This window comes from Physeter macrocephalus, chromosome 7, assembly GCF_002837175.3.
Source record: "Physeter macrocephalus isolate SW-GA chromosome 7, ASM283717v5, whole genome shotgun sequence".
In the NCBI taxonomy this organism is placed as follows: Eukaryota; Metazoa; Chordata; class Mammalia; order Artiodactyla; family Physeteridae; genus Physeter; species Physeter macrocephalus.
In genome coordinates, this window is record NC_041220.1 from 101,592,762 (window position 1) to 101,608,691 (window position 15,930).

Consider the following 15,930-nt stretch of genomic DNA (forward strand, 5'->3'; position numbering starts at 1 on the left):
GTTGTGGCCTCTCCCGTTGCGGAGCACAGGCTCCGGACGCGCAGGCTCAGCGGCCATGGCTCACGGGCCCAGCCGCTCCACGGCATGTGGGATCTTCCCGGACCGGGGCACGAACCTGTGTCCCCTGTATCGGCAGGCGGACTCTCAACCACTGCACCACCAGGGAAGCCTCATACTTACTATTTATAATCTGTTACTGTCCAGGACCCTCTAAATTAATGTTATGAGCCCCTCCTGGATCATGCCCTGCAGTTTGAGTTCACGTTTCAATAGCAGTGATGAAATTAATTTAGTGAATTGAGACCAGCATTGAAAAAGTAAATGAAATATATTTTGTGGTATTCTTTTGGGTCATGGGACTCTGTATCAAAACTTACTCTTTCACGTATTTGTGTACTGGTTCATGATATGATGGTCTTTCTTATTGTGCTTAACTTCGAAAATGAAATATTATTCTAGACTAAATATCTAGGAGTGGAATTAAGGGTCAGAATATATCTGGCTACCCAATATAATGATATCACATTCCTCACTTTCTACATCTACATTTAATTGTTAATAAAAAAATTATACCTGAACACTGGAAAGGCCAGGATATGGAAGGCTTCTTGAAAAGAAAGATTTCCATAGCTTGGGCTTGGTGACATCAAAATTCATCCTTAATGGGGAATCATATTGTTGAATATTAAACCAAATCTAAAAAAGACAAGACTACATTAGCATATATGGTAGCAGATGTATGTGTATACGTGTGTGTATGTATGCTATATAAAGAGAGACAGAGAGAGACAGAAAGGGAACATGTAGCTTGCACATTTTTTGTCATTTTGATTTTTAAAACTGATAAGCACTTTATGATCAGTGGCATCATATAGTTGTCACTGGCCATTTTTTTTTTTTTTAACATTTTTTATACCTGCAGTTGAGGTGCACCTTACGATTAATTGTAGGTTGATGAAATAAGGTAGTTCCTGGTGATAAAACACTTAGAATCTTTTGGAAGAAGACAGACAAGGCTACTCCCTTCTTGGGCTAGCCTTTCCTAACCTTGCTCTTCCCAGCCTCCTAATTGTGGTAGGTGTCCATCTCTTTGCTTCCACAGCACTCTGTAACCTCTGAGATAGCACCTGTCTTGTTGAGGCACTGTAGCATATTAATTCTGGAACCAGACCACTTGCATTTGAATTCTGGCTCCAACATTTACTAACTGTGTGACTTTGGACAGTTTTTATTTAATTACCGTATGCCTCAGTTTCCTCCTCTATAAAAGTGGGATGATAGTACTTAACCTCATAAGGATGCTGATAACATTAAATGAGTTGATTCATTTATACCTCTTAGAACAATGCCTGGTACATAGTAAGTACTCAATAATTGTTAGCTATTTTATTACTGTTGTTAGTATATATCATTATTTATAATTGTTTATCTCACCTAGACTATTAGATGTTGCCTTGAGGACATTTGCCATGTGCTTTATTCACCATTGTATCATTAGCATCCAGCACAGCTCCTGGTTGGCATATGGTAGGCATATTGAGTAACTGTGTGCATGAGTGGTGAATTTGTCCATTCAACATTATCAAGTACCTTATATTTAGTCTCAGTTCTAATCACTGTGGATAAAGTTGTGAATGAAACTTAGTTTCTACCAGCATGCAGTAGCTAATGAGAAGACAGTGCAAACAAACAAATACATGGGATATCAGATGATACAAGATGTCGTAGATTGCATCACTGGCCCCAGTTCTTCACCCTTTCCTATACCCACAGCCTTTGCCCTGTTACTTGGCAGTTACTCCCACTGAAAGGGCAGAAATGTATTTCCTTGCCTCTTGACTTTTGGTCAGTAGAATGGGATAGCAGTGTCATTGTGTGACTTCTGTGTCCAAGCTTAAGCAGCTCTGTGTGTTCCTGCTTGCCCTCTTGTGCCTCTGCCAATTGTCATTGCCCTGAGTCCCAGAATAAAAATGCATGAAGCAGGGCTCTCCCAGCCTAGGTCAGCAGAACCATCCCAGCTGACTCAGATCCATGAGAATAATTGAAGCCATTTCTTTTGGGGATGGGTTTTTGGTATTTTGTTGTGGCAAAAGCTAACCTTACAAGGGCTATGGAGAAAACTATGCAGGAAGAGGTGAAATTTTAGTGTAGGCAGAGACGTTTTCACTGGAAAGAGCATGAAGGAGTGAGGGAGAAATTAATGAAGCTATCTGGTCAGGGGAAGGGTCATCTCTGCAGAGGAAATAGCAAATGCAAAGTGTGTTTGATGTGTCTGAGGGACAGCAAAGAAGACAAAGTGACTTCAGAGGAGTGAGCAAATGAGAGCAAGAAAGAGATCAGCAGAAGATGATGGGGGCAGGGCAGCTGTCAGATCATAGAAGGCCTTGTGGGCCATTTTAAAGATTGAGGCATTGACTCTTGAGTGAGCCAAGAAGCCACTGGAGTATTTTATGCAGATGAATGACATAATTTCCTTCTATTTTAACAGGAATATTCCTTGCTCTTTTGAGAGTCGACAGAAGGGGGTAGGGGCAAGTAGTTTAAAGAAGGCAAGGTCTTTAAGAACTACAGTTTGGCTGTAGGGTAGGGAATGTGCAGAAAGTAGTGGGAAATAGCACTGGAAAAAATGAAGTCAGATTACATAGGGCTTTCAAATCCAAGGTGAGACATTTATTTTATTATTATTATTTTTTTGCGGTACGCGGGCCTCTCACTGCTGTGGCCTCTCCCGTTGCGGAGCACAGGCTCCGGACGCGCAGGCTCAGCGGCCATGGCCCACGGGCCCAGCCGCTCCGCGGCATGTGGGATCCCCCTGGACCGGGGCACGAACCCGTGTCCCCTGCATCGGCAGGCGGACCCTCAACCACTGCGCCACCAGGGAAGCCCGAGACATTTATTTTTAAATCTATATACAGTGAGGTACCCTCAATACTTTTTGAGCCATTGAATGATGAAAGCTGAAATTCAGAAACAATCAGGTATCAGTGTACCAAATAATGGACTGAATTGGAGACAGATTATTTAGTTGGCTACTTATAGTAATGCAGGATGAAACAATAATGATATGACCTGGAAACAGAAGAGGTAGAATCTATGATTTGGTATCAAAAGGATTGAAGTAGGAGGAAGTAAGGGAGGGGGAAAATCAAGGACAATTCTGGGGTTTGAATCTGCGTAACTGACATCCACAGAAGTAGGAAGGCCAGGAGGAGGAGCTGTTTTTAGAGATAAAGGAGAAATGATACGAGTTATGGATGGCCTGAGTTTGCGATTTTGATAAAGCATCTGGGTGTCTAGCAAACTGTCGAAAATTCAGGACCCAAAGATTCTGGGGCTAGTGACAGAATTATGACTTTTTTTGCCAGGATAAACTAGATAGAGCTATAATAAATAATGTGTGGTTCTGCAGGAAATCTAAATGGAGAATTTTCAGGGAAATCTACTTTTAAGGTGTGGAAAGAAAAGCCAGTGGAAGAAACCTAGGGAACTATTGCAAAGAAATGAAAATCAACAGTCCTTTATCAGTAAACCGAGGATGAGAAAGTGTTTTTTCCATGAAGAGGTGATTAGTTGTGTCACGTGCCATAGAAAAGGACAGGAGAGTGAGGAATGGGAGTAAACCATTGGATTTATTTATCCATTAGCAAGACAGTGGTACTTCTCAGAGGTTATTTCTGTAGAATGGTCAGGGAAGAGGACTAGATTATAGGCGGTTAAAGCCTGAGTGTACTGAGGAAGTGGAAGCAGGGCATATAATTGGTATCTAAAGAATTTTGGAAGGAAAGGAAGGAGGGGCAATGGTAGTTTAGGCTGTAGCTGGGTTGGGAGAAGCATATTTTAGAATTGTTGGACTTCTGAGCCTATTGATGGAAAAGGAGAGAGAAAACATATAGAGGCAAGTTGGGACAGTTAGTGGAGCCAAGTGTTGGAACAGGAGTGGAAACACAAACATGGGTGGAAAGGGGAGACTTCCTTCTTGGCAAAGGAGTGAAGGAGGAAAAAGGCTGACAGTCCAAAGAGGTGGTGTGGTAGAGCAGGGGCACTTGAGGTTTCAGAGTGCCAGGCCTGCAAAGCGAGCCTGAGGTCCTCTCCTGAGGGTGGCCGAGGCTTAGAGCAGGTTCAGAGCAGCTGCTGTGTGGAATGGCCGGCATCATATGAGCCACTGCTGCCTGTCTTGTTAGAAGAGGAGGAAAGGGGGTCCTTCTTCCTCACAAAACTTGGACTTTATGTGAATTAGTCAACCATACAGTCATTGTTTTGAGAACTAATAATTTTGACGAAGAATGGAGTTCTCTGTAGGCTTTTTCAATGCCTGTTGACGCTGCCTGATTACTAATATGACCTTAAGATGGTTCTCTACATGTATTAATAGATGGAGCTTAGCAGATCATTTATGATTATGATAATGCTTTTAATTAAAAATAATAACATGCAAGTTGTACACTACACTGCTCTTTTCACACTTGTAATTAATAATAGTTACCATTTGCTGAATACCTATGAAAGACAGGTACTTTGCTGGGTGCTTGGCATAAGTTATTTCTAATTATAGTAGTAACCTGTAGACCAGTGGTCTTCAAGGTAGGGTGCACATCACAGATATAATAGAAGAAATATTAGATCTTCTAGTTATTTCTTTTTATTGTAAGAGTTTCTTCTGTGTGTAATATAAATAATATATTGATATATAAGTAAATACATATATAATTTATAAATAAAAATATATATATTGGGGCTATATGCTCAAATGATTTTTCTGACAGATAAAGTTCAGAGAACACTCAGGTAGATAATGATTATAAAAACAGTCACAGTAGCCAACACAGGGTTGCTACTGTATGTTAGCTGCTTTGCATTGATAATCTCATTTACTTCTCACAACTACTCTGTAAAGTAATTACTAACAAATACCTTCATTTTACCAATGAAGAAACTGATGCTGTATAAGATTAAGAAACTTTCCTAAGCTTACATAACTAGTAAATGATGATGTTGGAATTTAAACTCAGGCAGTGTGATCCCATAACTCAAGTTTTTAACCATTGCCTTATCTAGTACCCTTCATAGTTAAATGGCCCCCCAAAGTGGGTGCAAGCAGAATCACCTGATGGTACCTGGGAATCTCTTAGAAAAAGAAAAGGAAGAAAAGAAAGACAATCTTTTCAGGTGATAAATTTGGCTCATTTAGTTCTCAAAACACTATGAGTTCGGCATTGTAAACTCTTACTTTGGAAGGGAAAACAGGACAAGCCAGGATACAAACTCAGGTCGTCTGAATCTAAATCCTAAATTCTTTCTTTAACCTCATTCTGCTTCTCGAAGGTCAGGTGACTAATTCAATCAAAAGTTTTTGTTTAGAACAGTTCTGCCACTGTGCTTGACACTGCATTTCTTTAATTGGTATTATATATGTTTATGTAAATTTTTTTGACAAAATGTTATTAAAATCAGTAGATCAATTAAAAAAAGCAATAGTCAACCACATTTAAGAGGAAATGGTAATACTTACATTATCGGGACCTATTAAACAGCCCACACTTTTTAAGGGGCAGAATGTATCAAATTGTCCATAAAAACGTCCACTGCAGGGATTCCATATAAAATAGTGACTTTGCTCCCGCGTTAGCACATAGGCAGTTGGACCCTGAAGGAAAATAGCCATTAAACCAGTTTCTGATTAATTATGCTATTAGGGTCAAGAGTAGTTTGTATAGACAGTTCATTATTTTAGTTGGCCCCCTAATTTCTAAACCCCATGGCTAATGGTGAAAATTATTTTGTAGTTCTAGATTATGCTGAATTAATAAAATCAAAAGTTTATTTTTGCAAAATTCTTGCATCTGCAACTATAGTGACCAAATAGGAATAGTGGTCATGTTACTCAACCAACATATCTTTTTTTTTGTTTTAAGTTAAATGGGGTATGTTGTGGGTTTTTTTTTTCAGTTTTACTGAAATATAATTGGTGTACAACACTGTATAAGTTTAAGGTGTACAACATAATGATTTGACTTCCATACATCATGAAATGATGACCACAGTAGGTTTAGTGAACACCCATCATCTCATACAGATACATTAAAAGAAATAGGAAAAAAAAATTTTTTTCTTGTGATGAGAATTCTTAGGATTACTCTCTTAACGACTTTCATTTATAACATACAGCAGTGTTAATTATCTTTATTATGTTGTATGTTGCATCCCTAGAACTTATATATCTTATAACTGGAGGTTTGTACCTTTTGACTACCCTATCTAATTCCCCCTCCCCCTATCCCCTGCCTCTGATAGCCACAAATCTGATCTCTTGTATGAATTTGTTTTTGAAGTATAATTGACCTACAACACTATGTTAGTTTCTGGTACACAACATAGTTATTTGATAATGTCTATACATTTCAAAATGATCATCATGAAAAGTCTAGTTATCATCTGTCACCATACAAGGATATTATATAATTACTGACTATATTCCCCACACTGTATATTTCATACCTGTAACATTTATTTTGTAACTAGAAGTTTGTACTTAATCTTCCTCACCTATTTCTCTCCTCCCCCCCATTCTCCCCCTCCCCTCCCATTCCCCCCCCTCATTCCCTCCCTCCTCCCCTCTGGCAACCACCTGTGTTTTTTGCTGTATCTATGAATTTCTTTTTTTTTTCTTTTTTTAAAAAAATTAGTTTATTTTTGGCTGCATTGGGTCTTCATTGCTGTGCACAGGTTTTCTCTAGTTGCAGCAAGCGGAGACTACTCACTGCAGTGGCTTCTGTTGCTGTGGAGAATGGGCTCTAGGCACGCGGGCTTCAGTAGTTGTGGGTCGCGGGCTTTAGAGCACAGGCTCGGTAGTTGTGGCGCACGGGCTTAGTTGCTCCGTGGCTTGTGGGATCTTCCCGGACCAGGGCTTGAACCCGTGTCCCCTGCATTGGCAGGTGGATTCTTAACCACTGCGCCACTAGGGAAGCCCTCTATGACTGTTTCTGTTTCATTATGTTTGTTCATTTGTTTTTTAGATTCCGCATACAGTATTTGCCTTTCTCTGACTTACTTCACTTAGCATAATACCCTCTAGGTCTATCCATATTATTGCAAATGGCAAGATATCTTATGATTGGCTGAAGAACGATTATTGATGGAAATAAGCAGTCACTGCATTTTCTTTTTAGAGTCAGTTAAGATTGCCTTTTAAGTATTTAGAAGGCTGATTATATCTGAATACTACTTCTATTTCTAATACAGTAATATTTGATATACATTTATAATTATGTAAATGAATAGAAGATAATTTGAGAGAATACTTTCTAAACTCTTGACAGTGAGTACACCCAAGGAGGGGGTGGGATTGGGAGTTAGAGCCTGAAGAGGGACTTTAACTTTTAATTCAGAATACTTATGTATTATTAGATTCTCTTTTTACAATGAACATGTATTCATTCATTTATTTCTTATGTATGATTTCATTTGATGCTCACTATAGGCTTCTGGGGAAGGCAGGGCAAAACTTACTCTCCCACTTTCACTATAAGGCTCAGAGTTGTGAAGTGACTTGCTTAAAGTCACACAGCTCATGAGGAATGGGCATAGCCTTGAACCCAGGCAGGCCTTGTGACTTCCTAGCCCATTATTCTGTTCCTTGTACCAGGCTATCTGGAAGATAATGATGGAGCATGAATTAGGATTCAGATATGATACTGCCTGTCTAGTAGGAACCTGTGCTGTCTAATTCCTAAGGATTCCTAGAGCCCTCTTTTTTTTTTGTTTTTTTCGGTACGCGGGCCTCTCACTGTTTTGGCCTCTCCCGCTGCGGAGCACAGGCTCTGGACACGCAGGCTCAGCGGCCATGGCTCACGGGCCTAACTGCTCCGCGGCATGTGGGATCTTCCCGGACCGGGGCACGAACCTGTGTCCCCTGCATCGGCAGGTGGACTCTCAACCACTGTGCCACCAGGGAAGCCCAAGCCCCTCTTTTTGAAACACTCTTTGGATAAGCTGCTTCAATCCATATGACTTTTCTAAGTTTGTACCCAAAATTACCCCCAAAACGTGCCCCAAATTTAGGGATATTTGCAGTGGGCTGGGGAAACAAATTTTAGTAGTCGCTATCTCCAGTCTAATAAAAATAACAATGGTGATACCAAAATATAGCTGTGGACATTCTTTTCTTTGTTCCTGTGGTTATCTGCCTTGTTGCCCTTTGCCTGCCAGGTTAATAGCACATGCCTGCAGATGAAGCAGGTGTGAAAGACTCTCTGTCCTTGCCGCACTTCTTCAGATCCCCTTCGATCCTTGGCATGAATAACACTAGATCACTAAGGGAATCAGAATTCTTAGTAGCGTGGGCGGGAGGGGGCTCTTGCTCAAAGGACAGAGCTAGGTGGGGGCTGTGGGTGGTAAAGGGCTCCGATTTGCCAAAAACACCCTGAAGCATTGTGCAGGGCCCGAGTACCCTGAAAGCCACTTCACGTTTTATCGCTGGTTCTCTCTTCCTGTTGTGGAATCTCTGGGCTACTTTCCTTGCAATTCAAAGAATTGTTATGAAAATAAGTCCTGTCCATGATTTGGAACATAACACAGCCATCCATGTTAGCCAAGGACACTTTGTTAGAGCCAACCTACATGGTCTTACCTCAGGAATAGCATTGCCCATCACCAGCCAGGCCTTCTTACCCAGGGAGAGGAAGTAATTACACAGTAATACTGCATGCTCTTCTTCGTCTCCTGCCAGGAGATCAAGAAATTGCTGACCAAAATTAAAAACAAAAAATTATGTTGCATTGACTGACCGCTTCATTCTAGATTGGCTGTATAGGATTTTAAAAAGTCACTGTTAAAATTAGTACCTTCAAGGATGAGATCTATTTAAAAAGGTTTTTCCAAATGTTGGTACTGTGTTGTTAATTCATTAAAATAAAAAAACCCGCAACACTTTTAGTCGGACATGGTATTTTCTCTGACATCGATGACATGATTTCTAGAATCAATTATGGGGTGAGGTGGGGGAGACAAATTTCAAAGTTCCACGTTTTATTTTGAACTTAAATATGGTAGCTCCCTGTGTATGAAACACTTTTTCTTTGTGAAGACGTTATTTTCTAGAGCAGTTTTAGGTTCACAGCAAAGCTGGCAGGAAGGCACAGAGATTCCCCGCACTTAGTTGCCCCCCACAGGTACAGGCTCCTCCACCATCAGCATCCCCCGCCAGGTGGCACGTGGGTTACAACTGATAAACCTACCCTGATGCACCATGATCACCCAAAGTCCATAGTTTATACATAGGGTTCACTCCTGGTGTTGTACGTTCTGTGGGTTTTGACAAGTCTGTCATTACATTATCATGCAATGTGTTTTCACTGCCCTAGAAGTCCTCTGTGCTCTGCCTGTTCACCTCCTGTCCTCCTACCGTGGCCACCACACTGTTTTAAGCGTATTGCATGCATCAATTCATTTGATCCTGGAACAAACCTTTGAGGGCGATACTCTCATCTTCCCATTTTACAGATGAGGAAAGTGGAGGCACAGAGAGATGAGGCAATACCTAGGAAGTGGAAAAGCCATTCTGGCTCTGGAGCACATGAAATATATTCTATTCTTTGTATATCTTCTTATAGATATCTTGAGGTTGTAGAAATTTTATCTCTAAAATTGTCAACATCATGTTGCCAAAATATATTGGGGAGCAAGAAATTTAAAATGTACTTCAGCTTCTTCCTTTTAGAGCTATCCTTCAAAGGGAGTTGTATACCACAGTTCAGTTTTATGCAAACACAGCACAACATGAGATCCAGAAGCAGAATGAACACCAGTGATAATACATGTTTGTTTCATACTACTGAAGACTCATTTGGAAGTTTATGTAGCATACGTTGATTGTAAGTTCCATGAGGTCAGAGGCCATTTTATTTTGGTCATAGCCAGAACTAAGTACAGTGTCTGACATGTGATAGGTGACCAAGAAATACATACTGAATAATGACATGCCTTTAGAAGCCCATAAATTAAGGAATATGCAGTTTCCAAAGCCCACACATTAAGGAATATGCAATTTCCAAATGTAATAGAGAATGTGATTTTGATTATTTTATGAATAAAATTGGGATGTTGTTAAGGTAACATTGGGGGCATAAATTAGCATTAAGACATCTGAAGTGGTTTTGTGTGTGTGGGTGCGAGTGTGTGTGTGTGTGCAAATAATTTTTTTGTTTAATTTCTGAATTTTGGGCAAACTGAACCAGGAAGAAAAAAGTACCTCAGAATTTAGCTCATCCTGTTAAACAGGTGGCCGTGTAGATTTTTATAATGACTAATGAATGTTGCAATTTAAACTTATGCAAGCCATTTACTAATGTTCTGTGAAATCAGCTCAAACTAGTAAGCCTGTGAGGGAGAACTACTTACATCAGATGTGCTCCACAGGTCACAGATGCCAGCAAATGAAACAGTGTCAGGCAAGAAAGGAATCAAAGACACATATCGAGCCACCAGTTCCTGTTTAAACAAAATTAGCTGTAATCATTTTTCTAATAAAATAGAAAGCTGTATCGTCTATCTCATTTCTTGGAAGAAAGTTTCATATATCACAAACATTTATGTGAACAAAATGAAACGAATGCTCACAAGTGCTTACTAAGTGTTGTGTTAATATTATCTCATTTAATCCTCTCCAAACATCCTGAGGAAGATTATTGTTATTATCCATCTTTTACAGATGAAGAAGATGGCTCTTGGGTTTCTTTGAAATGTTCTCATCTTCTTCCCGCCCCCACCCCGACCCCGACCTTACTTTCTGGTATAACAAGACTCTCCAAGATCATCTTGTATTTTCCTTAGCCCAGTCCTGAAAGCAGCCATTTCTCTAAGAAGTCCTGGTTCCTTTTAGAGGGCAGTAGTATAACCAGGATGGGTGCATCACTGTGGTTGTAACTCATTATTTCTGTAATTGCTCAGGAGGTTGAACATCTTTTTATATGCTTATTGGCCTTTCATGTTTCCACTCCTGTGAACTTGTATTCAAGTATTTTGTACATTTTAAAATTGATATGTAGTTAAAAAAAATATATTCTAGTTACTATTCCTTTGTTTATTACATATGTTGTAAATGTACTCTCCTGATTGTGGCTTGTCTTTTCCTTTGTGCTGTTTTTTGTTAACTCAAGTTCTCAGTTTTAATATGGTCAAATTTATTCTTTCTCATTATAGTTACAGTAAGTCCCCTACATATGAACGAGTTCCATTCCGAGAGCGAGTTCGTAAGTCCAATTTCTTCGTAAGTCCAACAAAGTTAGCCTAGGGACCCAACTAACACAATTGGCTGTATAGTACTGTACTGTAATAGGTTTATAATACTTTTCACACAAATAATACATAAAAACAAACACACAAAATAAAGAAAACGTTTTTAATCTTATGGTTCAGTACCTTGAAAAGTACAGTAGTACAGTCCAACAGCTGGCATACAGGGCTGGCATCGAGTGAACAGGCAAGAAGAGTTACTGACTGCAGGAGGGAGAGGGGGTGGGAGATGGTAGAGCTGAAGGATCGTCAGCAATAGGAGACAGAGGGCAAGCTGCAATTTCACTCACGCCTGATGCTGATGACACAGGTTCTGGTTCCTTGCTGGAACCAGATGCACGTTCACACCTTTGAAAGTTTGCAACTTGAAGGTTCGTATGTAGCGGACTTACTGTAGTGCTTTTTTCTGGCTTGTTTAAGGAACTTCCCACCTCAGGTCATAAAGATAAAAATGCCTCCCATATTTAAGTACTCAATCTATCTGTTGAATGGTGTGAAGCAGGAATCTATTTTTTTTTCCATATGTAAAATCAATGATCCCAATACAATTTATGTAATAGTCAATTTCTACTAATTTCCAATGCCAGCTTTGTCATAGATCAGGTTTGAGTGGGTTAATATTTGAGTAGACCTATTCTGGATTTTTAAATTCTCTTCCATTTTTCTCTTTGTTATTTGTGTTCAATACCATTTTACCTGAATTACTACAGTCTCATAAGTATCTGGATATGACGTGGCAGATCTTCCCACTGAGTTCTTTCTCTTCAGGATCGTCTTTGCTATTTTTTTGCCCTTTGCACTGCTGCATAAATATTAGAATCAGCTTGCCAAGTTCCACTACAAACTGTTTTAAAAATCTAGTTTTACAGTCTTTGTCTTTTAACTGGAAAGTTTAATCCCTTCACTTTGTGATTATTGGTAAATATTTAGACTATTTCTACTACCTTATTCTGTGCTTTTTATTTTTTATTTTTCGACAGTTTTTTCTTGTTTTTTCCCCTCCCCACTCTCTTTACCCCATTTTGTTATTTTATCTTCTGCTGGTTTTGAAGATATACTCACTTTTTAAGATTCTTTTAAGTTGTTAATCTAGAAGTTTCGATATGAATATTTAACTTAAAACTCTAAAGTTAATAAATATCTTTGCCCTCATCTTGGAAAATACAAGGGCATTAAAATACTCTCATAGATCCTGTCCTGACACGTATACATTTTTTTTCAGGATTTTTGTTTTATCTTGATTTTTCAACCACATTGCTTTTATTATTACTGTGAAGACAATGCTTGTTGATTTATTCACTAATTTCCCATTTTCTTTACCTATCATTATGTGTTGCATCTAGGATTTTCTGAGAACCTTCCTTCTCTTTATATTTTTTAGAAATTCCTTAAGTGAGAATCTTTTGGTTGTAAATTCTCCCAATGTTTGTGTGAAAGATAGTTTCACTGGATATAAATTACTAGTTTGATGACTATTTTCTTTTAGCCTTTTGAAGATGTCATTCCATTTCTGGCTTTCATTTATGCAGTAAAAAACCTGTTAGTTTAATTACTGTTCCTTTTTAGATAATCTGCACTTTCTCTCTAGCTGCTTTAAAGATCATCTTTGTTTTTTTTGTTCCCTATTATACACCTAGATTTTAATTTCATTTTATTTATCTTGTGTGGGATTCATTGGGCTTCCTGAATCATTGTTGTCTTTCATCAAATCTTGAAAATTCTCAGCTCTATCTCTTTGAATATTGCTTTTCTCCTTTTAAACACAATTTGGTTCCCCTCCATCCTCCATGTCTCTTAATCATTCCTTTATGTCTTCCATTTTTTTCTGTTTCTGTGCTATACTCCAAGTAGTTTCTTTGCCTGTATATTCATGAATTATCTCTGTATTTAACTGTATTTAATTTAACTCTGTATTCAACTATATTTGATGTTAGGTTTAAACTGTTTGTTCAGTTTCTAATTTTAACTCTTCTTTATTTCTACAAGTTCCATGTAGTACTTTTAACACGCTGTGTGTCAGTTCTAATAGTCTATTGTCCTTTTGTTATATTTTCAATTCCCTAGATTTCTTAAACTTATTAAACATACCTATTTTATATTCTGAATCTGGTAATTTGTGTCCTGATTCTGCAGAATGTTGTTTCTGCTAACTCTTCCCTTCTTCATAGTGACTTATTTCTTCATTGATGATCTTTTATATGTATGTTCATGTTGCTTGGAACTTTTTCTGTGGAATTTTTTTGAGGCTGCATTTAAAGGATGTTCTCCTAGAAGAATTTGGGTTTGCTCTGACAGGGACTTAGGGGCATTACCAATAGGGAATTCTTGAAATTAAATTTCGATTGAAGTTTTTTGGGGTCCTACAGGTAGTGTAAATTTCAGTCCCAAGTGTGAATAAGTACAGTTTAGTGATTAGGAATTCTTAGGAGAGACTTTTTTTTTTTCTCTTCCATCCAGAGTCAAGGCTGAGACAGGCAGGTTTTCTTCTGCAGGGCAGGGTATTTCCTAGTTTACCTACCAGTGAGTTTACACTTCAAGGGTCCCAGCTCCGTGGCTGAGTCTCTAACCCAATGCTCCAGCACCATGCATTACCTCCCATCTCCAGCAACCTTGAGGCCCATTGAAACCCAGCTCTTGGCATTAGGAATTATGGGTGACCCCAGAGCAAACACTATTTCAAGCCCTCACCCTTGTGGAGTCTTGCTTTCCTGTTGTTTCCTGTCTCTGGGTTTTCCTCCTCATCTTATTTCCATTTCAGTCATGATTTAAAACATGTTTTAGATATTTTATTCATCACTCTTAAGTGTTCTCTACTGGGAGAAGTTTTCTGCATATCTACTCTGCTAGAGAGAATAGAAGTCCCTGTTTAGGTTTTTAATAAAAATTGATTAATAAAAAAGTAAATGAAATGTAGAACACAATGTTTATTTGTTTTTTTAATATATATCTATATCTGCAAATAGGCATATCATTACCCTGTTCCTAAATTACTAAATTAATGACTTATTAGCAGCAATTACTCTCTATACTATCCACTCGCCAAAGACAGTTATGGGTTACCGTGTCCACTTAAGAATAGCCCATTCAGCATACAGTTCTGTTCGTGTGAGATTGCGACGGGTATGGTGCTTTGCAGGCAGAGAATGATGCATGAGTATTTAATGGCCTGGTATGGATGTGCTTTACGGGGATGGCCCACATGCTGTGCATACTTAAAGCTTGGAAATAATTTTTGCTTAATTTGAATTTAATGATGCTTACAGCATTAAATATAATACTGAGTAGTTATCTTGGTATGATAGAATGTGCACGAGTTCTAAGTCAGAGGTCTAGGTTCAAATTCTAGCAGAGTTATAGAGAATACATAATGAAAACATGTCTGTATAAGACATTGTGAAAGTGTAGAGCATCTTCCAAATTTTAGTTTTCCAGCACCCAATGTAATGTCAGGGACACAGTAAGCACTCAATAATTAATTGTTCCCTGAAAGAATGGACTAAGGATTATTATCCTCACTGGCACCTTCAGACTTTTCTAAAGAAAGTAAGCCTCATGGTACTAAAGGAGTTTTAATCATTACTTTAATCATCAATGATCTTGATCTAGTTATTATCCTAGGTACTATGAAATATGGTAATTAAGAGGGCAATATACTGAAACTTTAAAACCTTTTTAGCACCAACACCAATTGGCTGTGAAATACTTACTGCTGTTGCCTGGGGATTGTTGGGGTGAGTGTTAAGGAGCTCCTGAGGAGGATTTAAAGGCTTGAGATAACGAGTAATGAAGACGGTTTTCCCGCAAATGTCAACCACTCTTGTAAGGCACTGACGATTTGGAAACTTTAAGGCACATTCAGCTTGAAACTTCTCAGTTGCTTGAAGCAATTTCTCATCTTCCTGAGAATCAAACTTCAAAAATAAAGACTCCATGGAGTTTGTATATCATTACAGGAGATACAGTAGAACCTGTTCAGATCCCACAGTCAACATGAACTCAATGTGTGCTTCAGGAAGTATGATTTAGTGACCCCCTTACAAAATTGTCAGGCCCCAGTGTTCCTGAAGCTTTATTTAATTATATTTATAATTTAAAAATTAGATGGATTCATTAAACACTTAAAATATATTCACCAGCATTGAAAGAAAGTAGTCAACAGGCAAGCAGCCATATGGAAATTATTGGATTAATAAAGCAACATATAAAAATTAAACTATGATGTACTACTTCTGATTGATGAGACCAAGCAATTTTGTGTATTTTGATGTTGGTTTTAGAGGGGAGAGGGCTCAGAAATCAAACATCTCAAATGCAAAGGTAAAGCAACTCATGTTAAAAGGACAACAAATTTACAAGTATATATGGATGTGTTAAAAAGTTTTAAATCTATAGCCACCATACTAAATAATAGTAATGGGTCTCAAGGTAAAAGGAAGCAGAACTCGAAACGTCAAATGTATAGTAGTTATTTTAAGTGGTTCTCTGATCCAGATGAGCCAATTCCCAGACTTTTTTTTTTTTAACATCTTTATTGGAGTATAATTGCTTTACAATGGTGTGTTAGTTTCTGCTTTATAACAAAGTGAATCAGTTATACATATACACATGTTCCCATATCTCCTCCCTCTTTCGTCTCCCTCC

The 15,930-nt window shown here is 38.5% G+C and overlaps 1 protein-coding gene across 2 annotated transcripts in view; it reads right to left on the reverse strand.

Moving 5' to 3' along the window:
* CC2D2A (coiled-coil and C2 domain containing 2A) overlaps nt 1–15,930 on the reverse strand; it is a 141,125-nt gene that overhangs the window by 3,475 nt on the left and 121,720 nt on the right. Inside the window, exons 31-36 of one of the 2 annotated variants that reach the window (XM_055086129.1) lie at nt 14,997–15,200; nt 11,416–11,493; nt 10,396–10,485; nt 8,627–8,740; nt 5,510–5,644; nt 574–696 (exon numbers count right to left, since the gene is read on the reverse strand). In XM_055086129.1, the coding sequence (XP_054942104.1) occupies nt 574–696; nt 5,510–5,644; nt 8,627–8,740; nt 10,396–10,485; nt 11,416–11,493; nt 14,997–15,200 (744 nt within the window). The remainder of the gene's footprint in view (nt 1–573; nt 697–5,509; nt 5,645–8,626; nt 8,741–10,395; nt 10,486–11,415; nt 11,494–14,996; nt 15,201–15,930) is intronic. The other variant, XM_024119191.3, reaches the window with a different exon arrangement.